This window comes from Trachinotus anak, unplaced genomic scaffold, assembly GCF_046630095.1.
Source record: "Trachinotus anak isolate AG129_WGS33_773 ecotype Australia unplaced genomic scaffold, CSIRO_AGI_Tana_v1 ptg000003l, whole genome shotgun sequence".
In the NCBI taxonomy this organism is placed as follows: domain Eukaryota; kingdom Metazoa; phylum Chordata; class Actinopteri; order Carangiformes; family Carangidae; genus Trachinotus; species Trachinotus anak.
Window position 1 is genome coordinate 10,342,399 of NW_027273854.1, and position 24,115 is coordinate 10,366,513.

The 24,115-nt window shown below is 39.9% G+C and overlaps 1 protein-coding gene across 1 annotated transcript; it reads right to left on the reverse strand.

Moving 5' to 3' along the window:
- Window positions 1–19,352: 19,352 nt before the first annotated feature.
- socs3a (suppressor of cytokine signaling 3a) lies at window positions 19,353–22,075 on the reverse strand. Its single transcript, XM_071473551.1, has 2 exons — window positions 21,917–22,075; window positions 19,353–21,255 (listed from the first exon to the last, which is right to left on the reverse strand). The coding sequence occupies exon 2, from the start codon at window positions 21,119–21,121 to the stop codon at window positions 20,504–20,506; it is 618 nt and encodes a 205-aa protein (XP_071329652.1). The 5' UTR covers window positions 21,122–21,255; window positions 21,917–22,075; the 3' UTR covers window positions 19,353–20,503.
- Between the last annotated feature and the right edge of the window lie 2,040 nt (window positions 22,076–24,115).

Here is a 24,115-nt window from a genome sequence, read left to right on the forward strand (position 1 = left end):
TTCCATGTAGACGATTAATAAATAAATAAAAACCCCACTACAACCAATTCACCATTGACTGATAACTTATCTCTGTCAGGCCTCTGCAAGTTGATTCTTGTACTGTTCTGAAGTCACTGTCTGTAAAGTGTAAAAAAGTACAGAACAAAACATGTGCTGTGCTTTGGAAACTGCCAAATATAACATAAGGCATAACTCATTTGGAACTAACACACCAGTCATCCATAAAAAGTAAAAATCAGTTTGCACAGCTGAACATTTTTCCAAGTTTGTACGTTTGTTCCCAGAAAATTAAACCTGAATGTTTTAATAAGTAGACAAATTGATTTAATGTCAACTCTGAGTTTATGCTTTCTTTCTGCAGGCGAGCTGTGGCACAGATCCTCCATTTTATTGTAAAAGAGCACTGAGGTTGATTTATTCAAGCTGGAGGTTTTCACCACACTGCGCCAAATTTCTTCTCCTGCCTGCAAATTGTGTGTCTGCCTGTGTGTGTGCCTATGTGTTTGTGGGTGTGCTTTTGTGTGTGTGCATTTGTCTCTTTGTCTGCGTAGACCTGAATGCACATGATTGTATCTGAGCTTATTTAACTGGAAATGCTTGAATGACTCAGTAACAGCAGCTGGGTGAATGCAGGGCTTTGACTGGCGTCACTGTCGATCCGCTCTGGGGTCTCAGGGTCAGGCGCTATTGTCTCCATACCCTGTCAGGCTGCCTGACTGCTGGACCTATTTGCTCAGCGAGTAAGGGTGCCGCATGCCATATCACCTGGTTGCCATAGTAACAGTGTGGTCAGCCTTTCCTGTAAAGAGTGGAATAACAGATCTATATCCTGCATCACAAAGAGTCCTGGACAGTTTGACTGAGTATTACTCTCTTTTCATGTGCAGGTGTTTGGCCGGTATTTTCATCTACGTCTGTTTTCTCTTACAGCTGCACAACTTGTCCACCTGTCTGTCTCTCACTTTCTCTCTTCATGTCTTTCACTCTCCCCTTATTTAGCATTTCTCCTCAGCTTGCTGTTATCCATGAACGTCCCTCCTGTGACTATGCTGCTTTTGAAATGCCAAACCCTTCTGTCTGTTATCAAACTCTTGGGTGTTCATGTGTGGCGTCTGCATTTCACACACCTGACCTTTGTTGGCTTGTGTGGGAAAAAAAAAAAACAGAAGCCCACAGTCAAAGGTTTCCACTGTTTGTTACATGATGTAAAGCTTTCACATGACTTTTAAACTTGACAATGACCTAGTGAGGAAGCAGTTTCATATCACCAAGTTCACAGTTATCCTGTTGTGTTGCTTTATCTTTCGTAAGTACCATGTCATAGGACTTTGTTATATCAAGCAAATGAACTTCAAAGGAAGTGTCAACAGGAGTGACTTCTCAGTAATAAGAGGCTCCGTCTTGATTACAAAGAAAACTGAACTATGCAATAATGACCACTGTACTGTAGCTTCCACAGAAGATGTGAGTTATCACTTTCAAGCTGCACGCCCTGTGCACATTTACAATGTTTGCATGCATATACCTTTCCCGCACTGATATGCACTCACTGTAACTTTTCAGGTTCGCTGGATGAACCTGCTGCCAGCTGTCTTTTACTGGATGAAACCAGTAATGTAAGACCAAATGCGTCGTTACAGAATGACAAATTAATGAAAGGAGCAACACATTAGCAGCACACCAATTATCAGAAGTGAAATCCCTCTTGATAGACACCTAATGTGCTGCAGCTGCTTTTGCATATTCAGTCTTGTCTGTGTCTGACTTCATATTCGTAGCATATGGAAGATCTTATGATTTAAGATCCTTTCATCATTCTTACTTCCCTGTTTCCCTAAAGTCACAAGCTATTTAGCAAGTTGAATTGTTTTTTTTTTGTGTATAGCCTAATGCTCATGTGTGAAGGGCTCTTTGTGGGAAGGCAGCTTATCTACCATCTAAGATAAATATGTGTTTTATTGCTCCCACTTGGGGAACACATATCTGTCCTTGTCTATAAATCAAGAACATTTGGAAGTGAATCAAGAGTATTTGAATAGTACTGAGACTGCAAAAGCTAAACCTGCACAATGAATTGAAGTCAAAACACCTCAGAGCTTTCGGATCAAAAGATGAACTTGCCCCTGACAGTGTCACCAGCACAGGTATATGTGGAGAGCTGGTTCTGCCTCTGCACACTAGCTTCCCAGATGTGGTGTTTACAGATGTATGATTGTCATATGTTTATGCAAGGGCAAAATGAGGGCTTGTTGACCCCCGGGTCCCATTTGTTGAACATTTACATGTTGTTATCCCCCTTTACACACTCCAGTTAGCAAGCAGCTGCTCTGTCTGTCCTTGAGCCACAGGACAGAAAAACCGACAGTGACTTCAAGAGAGTAATGAAGAGTCATTGTATATAGAAATAGTCTGGCATGGGTGCGTGTGATAGTAAGTATGAGTTACAAATAATGCATTATGTCTGTGTATTAACTTGGAAAAAGAATGAGTCTAAAGTCATATTTGAGTGGGAAATTTTCAAATATCAAAACAAATGAATGTCAGGAAATGCTGTATACAGGAGTGTACATGCAATGTGCAGTGGAGTGTAATGAGGCATTTCCCTCTGTCATATCTGAATTACTGGAACAAATGGACATTTGAATGGCGCTCATGTTATTTGGCTTCCAAATAAGGCTATCCATTTGATTTCCAGGAAGGCCACATCAGGGAGAGCAGAATCCTGAAACAAATTTAAGATGTTCTAAATCTACAAATGTCACTAGACTGACTTAATCCAACTTTTTTTTTTTTTTTTTTAACAGGTCATAGCATTTTGTCTTCTTTCTTTTTTTTTTTTGTCTTTCTTTTTCGTGATAGTCGAGTGGTTTTGTGATGTTGCAAGCCTGTAGTTTATGGGAAGCTTATGCTTTCTGGTTATCTGATGTGTTAAGAAAACTTTTAGTTTTGCAACAGGCTTTTCCAGGAAGCAGGGAGAGGGCTTCTTCAACACTGCTCACCTGAGTCAGATTAACATAAAGATATGAGGTTTACATCTTTGATGTCCAAAGCCTTAAGTGTTTCACTCTCACTTCCCACAATTTGTTCAGCAAGTGTGAGTTTATCTCTCTCTCTCTCTCTCTCTCTCTCTCTCTCTCTCTCTCTCTCTCTCTCTCTCTCTCTTGCTGTCTCCTTTGTGTCATTTTCTCTATTCTCTGCCTCCCCCTCCACACACATACCACATAAAGAAGTAGCATACCTGAGAAAAACTGCACCAGATATGGTGAAATGAGAGCATCTGTTCCCTTCTTTACATGAAAGAAGTGAAATACCCATTCTGCCCTGTGAGTATGCACTTAAACACAGTACAGTTCAAACTTTATGCGTCATACATAACTACTACTTCATTGTTTGAACCATTACCTGTGAAGTATGTAGGCTGAGATCAGAAATTATCTTTAGGAGGAAACCAGTTATCTGTAAAAATCCCACACACGCACATACAAAATGTAAAGTAAAAATAATTAAAGTAAATTAAAGGTTATATTCCATGAGGCTTATGAATGTCTTCTCATTACATGTCACTAGTGATTAAGTTAGGGATGGAAAAGATGTGTTTAATCACAAATATCAAAAGTTACTCAATCTCTCTCTGAGGGGGCTATTTACCATATGACAGTAAGTTCCTGTGTACATCAAACTTCTAAATACCACCACAGTGAAATTTTGTAAATCTTACAGGAACTGTGAGTATTCACACTCACTTTGCCCACCCAACAACAAAGCAATGGAATCATTCAATCTGACTGGATACTGGCTTTACCTTTATGTGACTAAACATGACACTGGCACATTTGTGGTAAAAGACACAGAGTTTAGAGGAAACGAATCGTCTGGGGTGGGCTTGAGGCCTTATCATCACTGCAGCTGAAACAGGGGTCCCAGTAGTGTCACTTCCTATCACTGCTGTGCGGTAAGAGGGGGGGGAGGGTTTTCTGCTCTCTCGACCTGATGTCACACATTATGAAAGAGAAAGAGAGAGAGAGAGAGACAGAGAGAGAGAGAGAGAGAGAAACATGGGGGAAGTTTCTCTGCCTTTCAAAACAGATGTTTTATTAGAAATATCTGCATTTTAAAAGAAGGAAGTTTGCTTGATTTTTCAGCAAAGGACATAAAAGTCCACTGAAACTTGGTAAAAAGATTCTGGTGGGGCTTATATACACAGATTCCAGAGGAGTGAGTCAGATGTTGGCTGAAGCTACATGTCCTGACTCCTGATTCATTTGTTCTTTCCAAATAATTTTTTTTTGGTTGAGCAATTCATCATTTATGATGCTTTTATAAGTTTCACCGCTTACTTAAACACAGCTTACAGCCAGTAACTCAGGCTGACTACATTATATGTCTCTCTGTTATGGGAAAAGGGGATGAAGCATTTAAACAAATGCAACTGACGTGAGCAGTTTGGCATGTGAAGCCATGTGTTTGTGCGTTGCCACTTCCAATCACCAATGTGTCAATATCCTACGTGAGTTTTAGAGTAAAACTGCAGTGGGGAGAGACAGAACACACTGTGTGTGGGCAGAAAAAAGTGGGGACTGCCGTGCCCACACATAATGGCGTAAATTAAAAAAAAAAAAAAATAGAGAACAAAGAGCAACAGAGGTTAGGAGGAGTGTGTCTGGTTGTTTTGCATAAAATGTAGTTGCATTTGCTCAAGGCACACAACCTCTGAAGGGTTTCCTGATGCGACATAGGATGAGTCACACTTCTCAGAGGCCACAATCAGTTCCCTGAATTGTTACTAAGAGAGCAACTTCCCTCCCCTCCCCACCCCTCCCCTCCCTCATCTCCTCCCATTCTTCTATCTACGGGAGTCATTTTCTCATTCATACAGAGTGTATCAAGACAAGCTGTTCTGATAGTGGCTGACCATTCATGTTACACAGAGATGTTTCATTGCTTTTTTTTTTCACACTTCTACATCACTCATCCACTCACTCATCTTTCCGTCTGTCTAACACCTGTATTTGTGTGTAAATGTGTGTACTTTTTGTTTTTTGTAACTTCTTTTACCAGTGATTTACCATAAAGATACTGAGTGAGTGAGAATCAATCGCTCATTTCCCCCACATTTCTTCAACAAATTAGAGCCGGCTTAAAAATGGTTGATTTTGGGGGGGTTTAACATACGGTTCAAACAAGCATTCAAGCATTATGCCCTTTTGAACTACTCTATAGTGTAATGATGATAGATAACAGTGAGACAGATACAATCACATAAATACACCCAGTTCCACGGAAAAAAAAAACAAACTTAGAAACATATGACTTATTACACATTATTTCATAGGAAATCATGAAACCAGCACACCAGTCATCTCATCAAAATCGTTCATTTTCATCAGAATGGAAGTGATTCAGGCCAGGTTCACTATAACACAGCTGTCTGTTTCCAGCTAATTACAGCCACACCAACACAGTATGACCATTGTGGAATATTTTGGCAGCCTTTCATCATATCAAAAGGAAAAAAATATATATAATCCACTTCCTCTCTCTGTACTTGGTGTCAGAAAGTTCCAAAGCTGCACCAGAAAACCTCATGACCGCATATGTGATCACTGATAATGAACTTCCCAGTAGTGTAAAAGTTCACAAATGTCCTTCCTGCAGCTGTGTTTCTCGGTGATCTGTTCGCTGCAAGATATCGCATCAATGTTCTTTTTTTTTTTTTTACACCTGTGCAATCAGTCTCACTCACTACTTCATACTTAATACACAGGCCTATTTCAGCATTTCCTCTGGCATGCATATTGAGCAAGTGTGTTTCTAGTTAAAGGCATTTTGCAAGTGTGTACTGTACATTATAACATTTTGGTGCCAGGATATACAGCAAAAACTGCATGTGGCAATGCTTTTTTTTTTTTTCCTGTTTTGACCGGTGTTGCAATTATTACATTAGTTCCAGTATTTCTGTGGTTGCACTTCCTAAATGAATATCCATGACAGCCAGGGGCTATCTTAACTGAAAAAGATATGAAAAACCATTAACAACTTAGAGCAGCTATCATTTGGATATGAAGATGAACTAACATGATAGAATTGTGTGTGTATGTGTGTGTGTATGTGTGTGTGCATGAGTGTGTCAATGATGGGAACAGTGATCCATCCCAGTTTACAGTCACTGTGTGTACTTTGTGACTCAACCAGCAGGAACAGTTTAATAATCACCTCCATTCATTCAAAGGTTTTATGAGCTATCTCAGTGTGCTGCTTAAGACTCCTCCTCACAATCACAGGATCACTTGACCAATTATAGTCACAGACCCATTAGGAGCCTGGATAATAATGTCCTCATGGAGCTATTTATTAAGCGTACCTCACACTTAATCCATGCTGGTGTTTTTCGTAGGTTTTGTATAGCATCCATCAGCTTCTCCCAAGTTTCTGTGGTAAATACACAGCGCAAAGTGGTTTTCTTTGTCTAAGAAACAGGAAGAATTAGTACTTGATTCTTGTGACATGCTGGTAAACCAGCTGGAACAACCACCAATACCACTAAATAAACAAAGATATGAGATGAGGAACACCATTATGATCGTTATGGCATTTGACAAATGCAGAAAATGATCTCTACAGTGAAATAAAAAAAAAGAAGCAAAAAACCAAATGAGATAGAGAGGGAGAGACAAACACAAGTTTGCTCCTCCTCCAAATGTCCATATATTAAACATATGAGTCAGCCCAGTGAAAATTAGTCTGGCTGCGTGTTTCCTGTCCTCTTTTGACCTGTGAGCTCATTTTTCTAAACTGTTTGTTTACTTACCATCACAGGCATGGAAATGGCATTCAGTAAAGTATAAATATTCAACACATATTGCTGAAGATCTATCCGTACGTTTTATTTTCTCTCAGTTTGTTACCAAGCAACATTTTGGACCTTCCTCATGCAGGACACAGCTGTTTCCAATACCATGAGTCAGTCCACTTCGACTGCAATTATTATTGTTTTTCAAGGGGAGTCCTTCATTAATGAGCATTGCTTCACTTTAAATGTATTTACATACTCTGTCCCTGTTTGCAAGGGCTCGGGCTCTTATAATATTAACTCATATACTACATTTCTGAGGTGAGGTCCACTTTCCCTCTCAGAGCAGAACAAAATCTTTGAAGTTCATGTTCAGCAAGGCCCTACAATTGTTTAAAAGAAATCTTGGTCCATGGTCACACAGTCATGCTGCAAACATCTGATTCCACCTCAGCTGTAAGGCTGGTGTAGGACTGGTCTCTGGCAAATTCACCAACTTCTGGAGAAAAACAAAGCCAGTGATGATTAGAAAAAGGCTTGGGCAAGAGTTAAGGCTTGTGAATTTATCACATGATGAGACCTGCACTTGGCCGACTGGAATGTTTAATTATTCGATCATGTTCAAATATGGTTCAGTTGTTACAAAAGCTGCAAACAACACTCCCTGCACCATTTCACCTGCACACTGAACCTGCAATGACACATGGAAAGGATAATCCAAGTCCGTGTTGTCATGTTTATGTCATTCTGAGCCTTTGGCATTAGCATGTTGCAACAAAAATGAAAGTAGATACAATTGTGTGTGTGTGTTTTTTTTTTTTTTTCTTCACCTTTCACTCATTCAGTTGTTTGGTGATCCTGCTGCATTGTCGCATCATTTCCTTGCACTTATTTGAATCATTACAATCAAAAATCTGTACTTTTACTTTGAAACATATTCTGATGCGGTCTATTACAATCCTGCACAGAGAACAGTCTTTCCCAAGTTGTTATTACCATGCTTGAAAATCTCCCTTTTCTCTCATCATAAATTTTACAGATGTGCCACCGACTGGGTGTTTTGTAGTGGATATAACACAAATCTTAATTAACCTGTGGTGCACAAGAATCCCAATTACTTGACCCAGCACATCAGACATCAATGTTCAAAGCAGCTTAGATCAAGCCTTCTTCACCCTGTCACTGTACTTCATGCTGAATTAATTCAGCCACCACACATGAAACACAATGTGTCATTTTTAAATTGACATAAACTGAAAATTAAGTCTCCACTCCCGCTACACTTTCAATGAACTTCAGAGTTTTTTGAGATGTACAGATGCAAATGAAACCCTCATTTCCAGGCATGCACAGACATAATACACACAAAATTTCAGAAGAGGGGTTATGAGTGTAAATCAAAACATTCATTAACTTATGTCTTCTTATATATGTTAAAAATTGTAATTGTTCAGCAAACTTTTTGTGGCAATGGGATCTGAGTCCAATTATAGAAGGGTTTTCCCATCAAGAAAAGAGCAACAACCAACAAAAAAGAAGCTGTTTCCTCTTCAGGCCACTGAGACTTTATCATCATGGCAGTGACATTTGAGGTTGAGGTTTGTTGTGTTGTGAGAGTCAGCGTACAGCAGGACCTGCTTTCAAGTCGGTGTGTGGGCTGTGTGAGGCCTGCTGGGACACAATGAACAGTGCACAGTATCAGATTGTTCCCTGCTCGCTGCGCTGAGTTTCCAGGGAAGTGGCAGGAGCTGTTTCTGGTGCATTCTTCGTGCCGAGCAGTTTCCTGTGACGGGGGAGATCTGAGTGTCTTCAGCGGACATCTCCATGGCAGCCGCTTGTTTTTCCTGGGACACCTTTCGTGTCTGGACAGGAATTCTCAAATGAAAACATTAAACCCCCCCCCCCCCTCCAGTCTTGTGTTGGATTTAAAGGATCAAAAAAGGATTTGAAATACAACACCCGTACATTTTTTTCTTGTTTCCTCTGATATGAAACGGGGGGGGGGGGGGTTGGGGGGTTTGTTTCTCTGCTGATGCCTCTGTCTCTCTTGACCAAAGGAAGGGAGGACTTGTAATCCTGTGGCAAAAGGTTTTGTGTTCTACTTTAAGATTTTTTGGAGGAAAATTAGCACGAATAATTGTCAAAATTCACTCCCAGATATTTTCTGCAGAAAGCCCATAGCATTCTAAGTTTGAACTTGTGTTCCCAAGGCAAAATTCCCAGGTTGCATAAAATTTATATAAAAGTACAAGTAAGGACCTGCCATTAGACAAAGACACATTTTCTAGCGAAGTGACAGTCCCCAAAAAAAAAAAAAAAAAAAACAGCGGGCACAGGAGTACATCAGGTCCAACAGAGAGCAGCAGCCTGGAGCCCACACACTGTAGGAACACAGATGCTGACTACTTTTCAAATTCAACTAACTCATTAATGTTAGGCCAAAAGTTCATGTTTTAACAGCACAGTCTTACTTGGATTGAATACAGAACAACACTGCTCGCTAACTAAACACAGGCAAGAGCCAGGAAGGATGTAAAACTAGCTCCTTTTAAAATGGATGTCCTCTGTGACCCATAACATCCGCTGCTGCTTTTAATGGGACACAATTTCCTCTTTGTTTCCATGTTTTGTTTTTTGTATTTTTTTAAGCATGTTACCTGTTTGCAATATCTGAACGTGTATAATGTTAAAGCTAGCAAATTAAATAAAAACCTGATAAAAAGAAAATAAAACTCAAATCTAAATAAATAACCAAAAGGTTTCTTGATGTAACTATATATATATATATATATATATATATATATATTTTTTTTTTTTTTTCCCGCATGTGGTCCAGCAAGTGGCTGCATTGTTTGCTGACGCACCATCCCAGCCCTGCTCGCACATATTCAAGGTCATTTCTGGTCACCTGATGACCTCTCGTACAGGGAAAGCCTACTCATGCCATCTGACTAAGCTCTGGTTTCAGCTTTTTTGTTCTCTTATCGTAACATAGTTGCCTTGTGTTCACACTTAGGCTACACACAGTGTGAATACTATATAGAAGTCATGTACACACATACTCACAAGTGTTCTCCTTATCTTGCTCTCTTTTAAAACCACACACACACACACACACACACACACACACACACACACACACACGTACACGCAAACAGTTGTCATAGTATACTAAGTATGTGGCTTGATGTATTGAATGGCTCAGCTGGTTGTCACATTATCAGATGGTTTCCAGTAAAGCCCCTGCTGCTGGCTTATGATCTACACATGATCCAAAAATGTGGCTTTGGATCTGCCTCTCTATCTCTATCTCTCTCTCACACACACACACACACACACACATTGCATGCTTCACACTTACCAATCAAAAACTTGCAGAAACAGCATGCAGCAACATCTACATCGGTGTTCACATAAATGCCAATGCCTCATACAGTTTCCCATGGAAATTTCCAGTGGAAATCATGCATTTCTTTTAATCTCACGGAACTATACTGTTTTTACACATCAAAGTCTGTTTACGGTTATTGAGGAGTGCGTGAAAAAATGTGTGTGACCTTTTGTGGCTCTGGAGGGGAGCGGCAACAAGTCTGATTTGAAGCTGCTGGAAATTAAGTTTGAAAATGGAAAAAGATCTCAGGGTGTGGAGTAAGAGGTCACCAGACCACTGTAGCCCATTTCCCACTCTAGTGGCCATTGATGCAGATTATATCTCATCTGCATCAATTTTGATACCTTTTTTTAAACTGTGCATTGCAAGTCTGACTGTGATGGAAATGTAGTGCTGAATTGATGGTAGGCTCCTTTAACCTGATTTAGAAGGTTTACCTTTTGCATGAAGGTGAAATATCAGATTGCTGCTAAAATCAAGGGCATAATAAGGTGCATGGAAACAATGAATGATCTTGATAATGTATTCATAATATTGTATTCAACGTTATTCATGCATGTGCACTTATTGTGAAGCACGAGATAGTCTTAACAGGAACACCCCTGATATTGTGCAATCATTTACATGTTCATTAGTGTCACTTGCGGAGAAGAATCATATAAAGCATCATACACCTGATAAGAACATCATTATGAGAGCGGTGAAAAGTTCACACGACATTGAATTTAATGCACAGTAGTATTCATGTAAATGACTCACAGCTGTCACTTTAAAGTGGGTGGCAGGGCATACCATATACAGAAATGGTGCTAACTACATTCCACAGAGTGCCAGGAGTATGAAGCTGTTTAGTCTAATTAAACATTATGCTGTTTGATCAGTGCCTGCAGGCATCTGTCACATGACTTCCAAGGAGCTGCAGCTCATACCTGTAACCTCAATAATTTTTTTTTTTACTGTCAGCTGGTGAAGGCCAGAATAGCTACAGCCGGCAAGTGCAACTGGTGGGGTGGTAGAAATAAGGAAGAAACACAGGACTTTAGCTGAATTCACTACAGGCAAATAAGACCAATGACAAATGCCATGAAAAGACTAGAACCAACAATATATCTTAATACTTTCTCAGCTACCTGTGACTCTCACTGTTTCCTAATAAGGATGGAAATATGCACATATATATAGTTTATTTTTTTTAAATGAAAGGAATAACTCCCTAAAATGAATATTACAGTTTAACAGAAGTACATAGTGTATTAGTTGGGGACTATTTTTGGCTGCAAACTTGGCGCTCAAATTAGTATTCAGCAGCAGGACAGCGTTATATTGGACTTACTCAAAGTAAACTATAGTGGCCATGTTCATCATAACAAAGGAACATGTCACCCAGTCCAACAGTGTGGGTCATTAATTTGTTTTTAATAGTGTTTGGACAACAATGGAGCCTTATGGCACAGGCGTATAAGCTATATCAGACTCTGACTGCACAGATGATGCTTGTTAGTGGGTTAGATTCATTGTTGATTTTGGTCTTTTCATGTTATGTAAGGACATTAAATGTAAAGTTTCTCTACACTGACAAACACTAACCTCAAAACTATTTCTGCTCAACTACTAACTCTTACTCTCCTTATCATTTAACATATCCTTTGCTTACATTATTTCAATGTACCGTGGATTGTGCACTGCGTTTAAATGGCTACTGGAATGACAGAAGTAAATGTAAAAGTGTTTGTACATGTCATGCATCGTTGACTTCGCAAATGCATTTCTCAACACTGATCAGCGAGACACATCTACATAGGCTGATAGTGACAAAGAACACAGTGTAGATAAACTTATCTCTCTATCTTTACGTGCCATAATGGCAGCTATAAAAAGTGAAATTCAGAGGAAATTTCTGAGGAACGACTAGTCACACCCCTGCGTCATGATTGTGTATCTACCAGCTGTTACTTTCTGTTTGATACAGTACACCACAGTCAGACAGACAGCTGAAGATTCTCCTTTAGGGTGGCGTGGGTGGTGCTGTGTGTAAACACAGTTGTTACCTTTACACACAACGTGATCTAGACTTATCTGTTAGGTTTATAACTGAACTGATAACCAAGAAAAGTTAAGAGGAAATCCCAGGAATTTTGATGGCGTACTTGAGTACTTCTTGGGAAAAATATTTGGCTCCTCTTGCAAAACTCTATGGTTTCACAAGAAGAGGAAGTTCCTGTATTTTTCTCGATTTAATATGCAAAACTGCTGGGTTTTCTTTAATGTAATATCTTGGGGACACACAATGTTTTTATTTGCTGAATAATGAGAGCATAACCAAAACTTCACCTCTATCTTTCAACATTACAGAAGCACTGTTATCACAGCCAAGTGTAATGTGTGTTTAATGTGAGCAGCATGTACCCTGTACTACTTACATATTGCTGATTGATACATCTCTACACAGAGTACACGTAAAGTACAAGTTCACATACAAATACGACATTGTTTGGTTTCCATGGTGATGGAAACCTGTTCTCCACAATGAATGGGGAAAGTATGTGCGTAAACGTGCCACATTTCCCATTTATGTCAGCTCACAAACCAGATCAAGTCTCCTGACGTGATAGAGACACGCCTTGTTCAAATAAAAGATTACACACAGGAGCACACAGTGGTGTTATATAATGGGGCAATACAAGCTGAAAACTGTCATGGTGATATGTTGCCTAGATTATTTATAGAGCAAACTGTTCATTTTCTTTTGTCAACAGACACTGTTGGCAGGACAAGAAACAAGAAAATGGCCCGTATATATTTTTCACAACAGCACATGCTACAACAGAGAGCAAAGCATCTCTTCAGGGCACAGCATCTGTATTTTCCAGCGTATTAGTTTGAGCATATCATAACCAAAGTGAACAAATGTTGAGTGAAGTGTTTCCCACTCAGACAAGATGATCAGGAAGTGAGTCAGGGCATCACCAGAGCGCTGCACAGCAACAAGCTTGTTAAGGTGTCACCACATTTTTTCCATCGTGCACTATCTATTCAGCGTTGTTTGATTGCTGATTACATGTGTATGGGTGCCCTGTGTAATGAAGGGTGTGTTTGCACAGTGCACTGAAGCATCTTGTGCAGCCTACTCTCTGAGTCAGAGGGTGTTTCCCGGCAGCGCGGGAGGACTGTTAGGGATTTCTCTTCAGCTGGCATTGTTTACATTTATAACCTGATTGATAGTTGAAATCACTTCAACTGGTTTCTGTAAATGCAGAAAAGAAAGGAAAACTATCAATGATTTACCTGAACCAGCAGGATTTCAGTAAATTCATGACTGGAGCCACGGAACTTTATCTGGTCACACCACACACCACTCTTTTTCCAGTTCACTTTTGCACCTGTGAACTTGCACGATTAATAGTTTGTATAAATTTACTGTACCTGACTATCACCTGCTGACTATTGCTAGCAAACTGAGTAGGTGTGTGGAACCACACTGTGACATGGCCTAATTGTGGTTCCTATATGACTCAAAGTAGCATTTTTACTACAAAATGACAAAGTGTATAACATGGATCACATTACCAGGGAAATGTAAATATTTCAAAGTGGCCTTTTAGTACTTGCATGGCTGGTTTCCAGTAAAACTGTAGGTAGGGGTAGGTTTTCACACTACAACAGGAGCTATAGTAGGAGTAATGCACAAATGATTCAAAACATTTCTACTTGATTCCATCCTCAACTGAAAACTTATGTAAAAGCACAAATTCATACAAACAAACACACACATACACACATATATATATACATATATATATGTATATATAGATATACACACATATATCTATATCTATATCTATATCTATATATATTTATCGTATACACACACACACACACACACACACATATATATAAAAGTGGGTCTCATGCAGAAGACATCTTACACAAATATAATATTAATAGTTGTGTCCGTTGCATAAATCTTCCTTGAAATCTTGGATCTGTGAGATATGTGATAAGACTAAAATAGCCAAGGTCATTTTGAGAGCTGCCAGAAGTGCTCTTGCACATTCCTGTCAGTGGCAATGGCATAAAATCTGAGTCTAATTTTGCAATTTTCCCTCATATTCCTGCTTCATCTGCTTTTTCTCTTCTCTGCTTGGAAACCCCCTCCTGAAGCAAAGCAGAGCAGGGATATATAAAAATCTGCACAGAGCAGCTGAAATGGCAGAGGATTTAAATTCGAAGATGCAGATTTATAGTATAATAGCCAGAAGTGGAGTATAGCACAGGGGAGTGGAGTGCTTACAGTAAATCTGGAGGCCTGGAGGAGGAACAGGAGGAGCATGCCGGGAGAAGAGTCTTGGGGGGTGGGACTTGCGGGCTGTGGTGACTCAAAGCTTCTCTCTGGTTGGCTCAGATAACTGGCATCTGGAGCTCATTGACATGGACTCCATGGCAACCAGTAGTTGTGGAATTGTAAACAGACTGAGCGACTGGAAAGATGAGTGGGAATCGGGCTTTCGCTGTTTCTCCACCACGTGCTCAAGAGCTCCAATAGGGCTGTCGACTTACTGTGTACGCACGTGCGAAGGTCAGAGTGGTCAAATGGGACAAAATGAGCAGACCCAGACACAAACAGACCCTCCCCATTGCACTGTATAAATATCACATGCAACTTTCTGCAGCTTTCAGAAGTCAGTTTTCTTTTGCACACAAGATGTCAGGGTTGCCAGTGTAAAAAGTAAATTCAGTATAAGGATAAATGTTTACAGTATTTTAACTTATTATACATTGCACATTTGTTCCAGTTCTTCTGAGATAACCAAAAATGTCTATCTTCCATGTGAACAAAATCTGAATCTAAGAGTGATATTTAAGAAGATAACCTGAAAAATAAATGATCCTGCTTTCCCAATATGGCAACAAACAGCTTTATTTTGTTGAACTGAACTATGCAACTTGCTGTAAGTTGTTTAGCTTTTGTAACCTTCGTCTTTTTTGCAAAAGCCCAGTCGATACTTTAAGTCAGAAGAATCACTAAACAACCCTGCAGTAGTTCCCCAAATGGTAGTTCCCTTCTTTTGGGAACTACCAGTAACCCCATGTAAAACTTCAGTACATCACTTCAAGTCTTAGTTTTACTTAGAAGGAGAAACTGTGCGGCTTGAGGTCAGTGTCATTTCTGATACTGATAATTAGACAGCTGTACCATGTGTTTATACTAAAAGCTAAGCCCTGCATACACAGGTGGTGTTGAGTTAAATAATGACAATACAGTGATGGGCCTTTTTCAAAGAAGACATTTTGACATGCAAGAGTAAGATAAGCTGACTGAAAGGAGTATGGTCTCGACCTGCTCTATATGAAAAGTGCCCTGAGATAACGTATATATGTGAGTTAGTGCATGTGCAGTTTTCTATTATTCTCACTCTTTGTTTATTTATATATGTGTACCCCACATATACTAAATGTTAATTATATATTTTCTCCGTCTATATATACATAAGACTTCTGCTCAGATAGTGCACCCAAATTTTGTGGTATACACCACTACAATGACAATAAATAAATTCTATTCTATTCTATTCCATTCCATTCTATTCTATTATACTTCTATCTTTGAGTTATTTTAACCCTGGTTTCTCATGAATACATGGCCAAAGTCCATTTCCTATGAGCTCTCTATCACTTTATTGACCACTTGTGTAACATTGTAAAATGTGGATAAATAGGATTACAAACCTAAGTAAGTGGTATCAGGTACATCATGTATTTAAAAATCTACTGGGACCAGTTAATGTTTGGTGAATTTCTGAATTTTCATCAATTAAAATGATGCTTGATGCTTTACTAGTCAGGTCAGACAGTGCTTTGTGCTGCTAGTTTCAAGTACTCACATACCTGACTGCTTGTTTACAGTGATTTCAAAAGATTACAGATTATTTATCTTGTGAAGGGACCTCAACAAAATCCCACATCCTACTGGTAATTATCTCTGAGAGGCTGACGTGAATGGATTTTCCCAGTGAGCAGGTTAGTATTTATCACGAATCAAGTATTGCATCTGGCACGTCATTGTGCCATAATATGTCACTTTGGCTGAATTCAGGGACATTGTGCTGCTGAAACTGATTTAAAGGTAGAATTCCAACATAATGTTGAGGTAATATTTAATGTGTCACATTAAAAAGATTACTATTACACACTTACTAAGAACAGTCTCCAGTCTGGCCGGATTAGTAAGCACAGCAATAGTATTTTGTACATAGTGGCTGAAAAGCTTTAATTTTTGACGCATTTAAACTTTATCGTGATCTAAATGACATGATCCAGCTTCTATTCTAAGCAATAAGCTAACTTACAGCACGCTACAAAAAGTACATGAAGTTGTTCATAGATGTACATTCCCCAAATATTACACACTGCATGGTATTTATATCAAACACAAAGTCTCTAAATTAGTGTACATGTCAGTTCTGTGTTTGTGTAAACTGTCTGCAGCTTTGAGTACAGCTATGGACGACAAACTGGTTCTTCCTCAGAAAAACCTGATGTGGGAGCTGTAATGGTTTCAGATTTAGACACAGTGAGTGGCTTGTGGGAGGGAGGGGGGAGGGGGGGTGTTGCACTATAATGACAGTTCTCTAGAATCACATGATCAGAGACTACCAGAGAATTTCTCCTGAGCGACACCGAAGGTCAGTCTGTTTTCAGCTGTCAATTAGGCCTTAAAAGTGGTGCTGGTGTTTCATAAATAGACTTCTTTAGACTTCTCACTTAATAGGCTACCTGGTGAAGTAACATAAATTACTGACAGATGTTCAAAATGCTTAATTTTATGTTGCTAAATTGACACTTCACAAAAACCCTGTGCAGAGTGTAGATAATCACATAAAACATTCCTCATACAATAAATAATACACATGGTTTTTCCTGTGCTTCTCCATCTATCCACACCTCTTACACTTGCGTAAAGTGTATACACGGAGTTCAGGCTTACTGACAAACCTTACGCTCAGCAGTTTTGCAGCAGCCTGGACTTATTTGGTCTTATCACACACAAAAGGGGTATTTAATACTCCCAGCTCCATCCTGCACTCACCTCCTTAAAATGAATTCAGCCAGAAAAATGATTCATTATGTTACCCATATCCTATGATTGTGAAGTTCTGAGTAATATAAGGACTTTACTGTGCTTTTCTGGAATGTTTTTATGTTTTACTAGGAAAGCAAATACTTTCAAAAATAGTCTTGTGGCTCTCTCTGAGATATGAGAAGTATATTTATGAGGAGTCATCTGAATGTGTATTTTAATAGAATATGTATTTCATATCAACACATTACTGTAAAAAAAAACAACATTATTCTGAACCACTCACAGAGTGCAAATCACCTCAGAGGCCCTTTATCTTATTGAAACCTCTGCACCGAGCCCAATTGGCTGAAAGCAAACAGTTAAGTGCTGTGGAAGCAGGTAGAGCCGGAGCGCCTTCCCGTAATATGGAGGTTATTGCAGATTCCTGTTTATCCATCATTTTAGCAGTTTGCAGTAAATGTGCACGTGTCCCTGGCTGCAGTCTCTCTTGATGTTACTGTACAGTAGATATGAGGTGAGCCGTGCTGTCACAGGGCTTTGCAATGAAGACGCTACAGTACACGTGGGACAGGATTAACAAGTTATTGTAGCAATCATAATCATTAGATTGAGAATTGTTTAACTCTTATGTTTTGTTGACGTCTGCTTTACTTTGTCGTTGTTTGGCAGCCCACAGACCCCACAGCTGTATGTGTAAAAATAATAATAACTGCAAAATTTTCTAATTGTTTAATGTCTTTTTTTTTATAGCCTTGTTAAAACTTAATATGTAGAATAGTATTGACCCCACCTGGGCTTGCACATTTGATGAAAGTGTATTGTTATTAGAACAAAAGAATGTTTTATATGTCATATGAGTGATGCATGAACAAATATAAATTCCTTAAACTGTTACTGGAAAAATGTTTGATGGAGGAAATGATTTGGGAGGTTTTTCCAGGTTCCACAGTGAATACAAAAAAAGCACTTCAACCGTTTCTCTCACACATGTATACAGATGGAAACCAGGCCACTTTTTCAAAGGAAGGACAGCCATGGAGCAAAGGATGTGTTATGCTAAAAATAATCCTAAACAATAGTTCAAGAAACCTATTGCAACTCATTGTGTAGCTGGTTAAAGATCTGGCCTGATTAGAGGCATTTGTGTAGTAGTAATGTTGTTTAGGCTGAAGTCAGACTGTTGTCTAAGAGCCCGGTGTGCAGGTAAACAGAACATGTCACACACGTTGCTGTTAAAATTAAGAACACGTTGTTCCAGAGACTTGGCAGCACTCTGCTTGATTACTGGATAGGGTTGCACCATGTGCACCATTGAATACAACTTGTCTTTGAATTCCTAAGTACTGAAATAGACAGGTTGACATACTTTTACCTGAGCGTGTATTTGTGTACAGGGAGGGGAACATTTCTGAGAATTTGTATGCTTGTAACAGCCATTCATACAGACTGCTGTATCATTCTTTATGCGCATGTGAGAGCATGTTAGGTCATGCTTACACCCACAGTGAATCCAGTGTCGCACCAGAACAAAGGAGTCACCACGCACTTCTCTAGAAGACTAGAGTGTTATTTCACAGTTCTGGTGTATTTTGTCTAAAGCAGCTGCTCAACTTCTTTGCAAGAGGAAGAGGTTACCAGCTAAAAAAATGACACAGACACTGATTTATTCTTTACGAAGGTGAAATTAAGCTGAAATTAAGCTTGTAATGTCTTCTAAGAAACTAAAAGGAACTTTAAAAGTGCAACTTCAAAGCGCTTGATACTGTGCCTGTTAACATACTGAAACATGTTTGTGTTCAGTGTATCTTTAAAAATGTAGTGACATGTAGAGCAGTGGATACCCACCTGGGTCCATGCCAGGAGCTGGTGCTTAGTAATCTTTAAGAAGAAATCAAGAAAAACACTGAACTTGTGGTCTGACCTCGGCAGCAAGTTAACTGAGCCGAATGGGATATAACCCTGACTAAACTTACAGATGCACGCATATAATGTGCAGTGTGTTTCACTATTAGTGTAGTAAAACCCCAAAAGAAAAAAAAAGAAAAAAGTTTTAGTCACCACAAAGCAAATCAAACAATGAGATCTCATTTCATAGAAAAATAGTGCTCTTTATTATAAATTAATGAAATGTTCTTACAAATATAAATAAGTGCAAAGTTATATCAGTCTGCTTGCTTCGTCAAACTTCTCAAATATCTTCAAGCATCCACAGCCAGTGGTTTGGCTGGAAAAGGTACATCTTTACAAAAGACAGCACAATGACAGGTTTACCATTTCATCTTCACTCATGTAAACATTGTTTTAAGGAAAAGACACACTTTGGCTCTTCTCCTTATTAGGAAAAGAAAGATACCATGTTTTAATACATTCATTTGCAAGCAGTGACGATCCTGTCTTGCGCCACAGACACTACCACATCTTTTTGTATGTATTTCCTCACCACTACAAACTTCTGACTCTCAGCAGTGGTACTGTTCTCTAAACTAAGATCCTGTAGGATTCAGTCACGTTTGTCTTCCAACAAACAGTTGTCTAGTTCAGGCAAGTTTGGCATAAACCCTTCCTCTAAACAGAACATCAGGAACATATGCTCTTTCCACATTTTATGGTCTTAAAATAGATTCAGATAAAAAGTTTAACCCTGTCCTCTTCGTGGCAGGCACAGAGTTTCTATTGTCTGTGAATCTCCAGCATACACTCGGTCAGAGATTCCTGGATGCTGGATGGACATGTCTAATATGTCCAAGATTATCATCCAATGTCAGCAAATGAAGCCAGTCTGATCAAAAAAGCCAGTCCGGCTTTAATGGGTGGATGATTTTCTGAGGCTGATGTGCTCTCGCAGCACATTGGTTAGCAGCAGCAGCAGCAGAGGGAACCTGTGTGTCATCAGAGTGCAGATAGCTGACTGTGAACCTCACTTCAGTTTTCAGTAAGTTGTACGTCATCAGTGAGGCAGAGGAGGACGACGGGGTTATCTCTCTTTCATACCACCAGACTACAGCAGAGATATTTCTCTTGGTCCTCTTTGTGAGTTAGTCCTCATCAATCCAGTGTCTCTTTCCTGAAATGTGGATGCATGCCCACTTTTCTCTGAGAACTACGCACATCTTGTCAGTACAGAACTGCTCCTTTTCACAAGCTCAGTCCCGGGCTTGACTCTCTTATCTCTGCTTAATCATTCCTCCTCAGACACAACACATGGCATCAAACGTAGCTGTACCTCAGTCTAGCACCTCTAGATAGGAGCATCATACTCCTGGAGGAATTCCTTAAGAGGATGAGGAAGTTGGTCTCTTTTAGAAGAAATGTCCAAATGTCCGTTGACTGTTTTCCTGCACAGGTGCTGCAAGGTGGACAGGCTGCAGGAGAGAGGTTTGATGAGCTCCAGAGGGATCTTCTCTCCCCCGGAGTAAATGTAGTACATATTCCCACTGCGAGTGTTCCCCTTGCTCTGAGGCATGTAGTAATGGACCAGCTTCAGGATGCAGTCAAAGTGGGGAACAGACTGAATGTTCTTAGGGTCTGTTTGCAGATAAAAAGAAGCCGTGTCACATTGGATCCGCAGATTCTTGGTGCCTGAAGCCGTCTTGACACTGAGGGTGAACAGGTGTCGGTTGTCGGAGCTGTCCCGGATGAGGAAAGTGCCAGTGGTCTCGGCTGCCAGCATGGCGTTGGCCTCCTTCCCAGTGATGGCACCCCAGTAGAAGCCACTCTCCTGGAGCTTGTGGAGCGTGTTGAGGACCATCTGGTACTGCGTCTTAGAGGTGAAAGTCTTGTAACGGTAAGGCAGCCGCATGTTGGAGTCCAAGGGGCTGCTGCTCATTGCGGAGTCAAACTTGCTGTGAGTTACCATGGCGCTGTGCCCGCTCTCTAAGTAGCCTGGGGAGCACCGGGCGCCACACAGAACAGAGAAGAAGAGGTGGAGTCAAACAGATGTCTAGGAGGGCACGAGGAGGTCAGCTCTCAGCTCCTCTGGAAATGAAACACCTGAGGAGAGAAAAGAGATGATTGAGTTAGAGCTCTGTGTGGAAAAGATTACACCAGTCATTAAAATTCTGTTTAAAAGTTTAACCACACACTGACATAATATCCCAGATCTGTTTTATTCATGTTTAGCTTTAATGTAATAGTCTTCAACTCCTGCAGCTCCACTGCAAAGTTTTTTTTTTTCTTCCAGATGTGGAAGTTCTGTGCATCATGCCTTTAAACATCTCCGGTGATGAGTGGGAAATTGTCCCACGGAGCCAGGAGGTTTTTTTTTTGTTTGTTTGTTTTTCTTTCTTTTTTTTTGTCGTCTAAAAACCCCAAAAATAACCACCCAGCTTGTTTGACTCTCAATTGGAGAGGAAGGATGGTTTTCACAATGTGTTTGACTAAAATGCTTCTATTTAAGTTCTCGCCATTTCGGGGAAACTTTTTTTTTTTTTTTTCTGTGTAATCTGCCCTCGGGACTCAGGCACCACGGTCAGTTCCAGTAAAAATAGCGTAATCCCGATTGCGCAATTTACATGCCATGACTAAACAAACTACCTCACTTAGATAAAGATGTGAGCGTTTTTAAGCGCCTTTATATCCTGGTTATACTCTGATAAAAAAAAAAAAAAAAAAAAAAAAAAAAAAAGTATGTGACTGAAAAAACTATTCTTACCTTCAGTGTTTCTCTGGACTCGCTCTTTTCAAATAAATCCAAATGCTCGGTGGCCGGACAGAAGGCTGTTTACAGATGTCCTGGGTCTGTCGGGAGGGTGAAAACGTTTTAAAGTTTGACCAGATCCGTAAGGCAGTCCTCTCGGTTTGTCACAACCTGCGAGCTGCCCCCACCGAGCCCAGAGTTATAAGTGGAAGAGATAGGGGAAGGACGAGCGCTCATAACCGTGCAGAGGCTCCGCCCCCCTCTTTCCAGTAAAGCCTCTCTTGGCAGATTGACAGGAAGAATGTATTTATTCCTGCTATGAGAAGTGCCCTCCCCCTACTGCTCCTCCTAGACGAAGTTAAGGAGGAATTCCAAGCAATACTCACTTACCTCTGGTAACCAAGTATTTTCTTTTTTTTTTTTTTTTCCTTCAATTTTTTGTAAACACTGAAGATTTTTAGAACCAGCTGTAGGATTATAAAAATCGTATATGTCCATATGTTCTCGTCTTTCTTTCTTTCTTTCTTTCTTTCTTTCTTTGGTAAAAGTTCCTCGTTAGTGTGAAGTGTGGGGTAATGATTCAGGCTTGGCTGTGGCGGTCTGGTGTAATCGGTTTCTGAGAAATTCACAGTGAACAGTGGCTCACAAACACTGAGCAGCAGGGCCCCATAGAGGGCGCCACATTTTGGGGAACTTCAACAAGACAGCTGGTATCCAGGGGCAACAGGTTATTGTTTATATGTTTCCCTCGCAGTGTTCATGACCCAAGTTCCCAATATTTATTATTACCTAAAAGTGTACGTCATTCAACACTTAAATGCGTAGTTTAACATTTCACTTACATAGATAGATTAATAATGTTTTTGTAATTGTGTTTTTCATATACAGCTGCACAGCCCACATGGATGGATTAGACCCCAAACATCAGTGACAATACAGTAAAATACTGTGTTTTCATAGAAACTTGAATGTCCTCATATCTGCTTACAACTATGCTATAGTGAGTTATAATCCATTTATTTATCATACAGGCAGAAGATATAAAAGGAAAAGTAAAAAGTATGATTAACCGTCGTAACAGTTTCGTGGCACAATCATAATTGGGTTCAGCCTTATCTAAGATCTTATAGCATTTCATTGGAATAGTCCTGTGCTGATTCTCAACAGTACGGTGACAAAACAAATTCTTTGGAGCTCCCCACCCACTGTTTTGACCCTAACTGTGCTCTGACTCCACCCCCTACTGTAAGATTTTCTTTATCATCACTTTAATCATTTGTATATCAGCTTACAGCAATCTAAAGGAAGTGTGACTTCAAATCGTCATGTAAAGGCAGACTAATCTTTGGCAACGTTTGTGTGACTGATAAAGTGCTCATACAATCCACATCAGTGCCCTCCCTGCTGACTCAGCTATGACCACCACAGGCCTATGGTGCTTATTGTATTGTAGTTGACTCCAGGCTATGGTGTCATGACAGACCTCACCTTCTTTAACCAACTCACTCATTTCACTCATCAGTAAAAGGCAGCGTTTTACAATTGCTGTGGCCTGTAAGTGAAAACCTAAAATCTGAGTAAGAATTTTAAAAAAAAACACAGACCGACTGGTTCAGTGATTAAAAAGATACACTGCATCTGTTTTGGTGTTAGTTTTACCAAACGTCAGCTGAGAGCTGGACAGAAGGAGGGGCTTGTGGGAAACAGATTGACGCCACAGAGCCGGATGGTCTTTGGTAAAAGCCAGCTGTGTCCACAGAGGTGAGTCAGGTGTTGTCTGATTCAGGCCGTCGTTAGGATGAGGGGGGAAGGGAAATCACTAGGATAGCCTCGTAACAGTCCACTTGTTCCCAGAAAATCTATTGTGTCATCATTATGAGGCATGTATTTAGTATTCAAAGTCTCCCTTGGGGTCCTAATGGGAGTCAATGGAAGGAAAAGGAGCAGTAAGTTGGCTCAAGCTGGGAAGGAGAAATCCCCACACCATGTTTTAGCTCACTATGTTCCCTTGGAAACCACTATGCACATCATTACAGCATGCTTACTTGGCTTTTTAGCATGTCCACTGTAATTTCCCTAAGTCAAATGCACTTTTGATAAAGTGGAATAGAACAATCTTTGAGTGCAGTGAGGAGGAAGACGTTGAAAAAAGAAGAAAAAAAAAAAAAAAAAAGTGTCCCCAGACATCAAGTGAAATAAACAAGCCAAAGATAG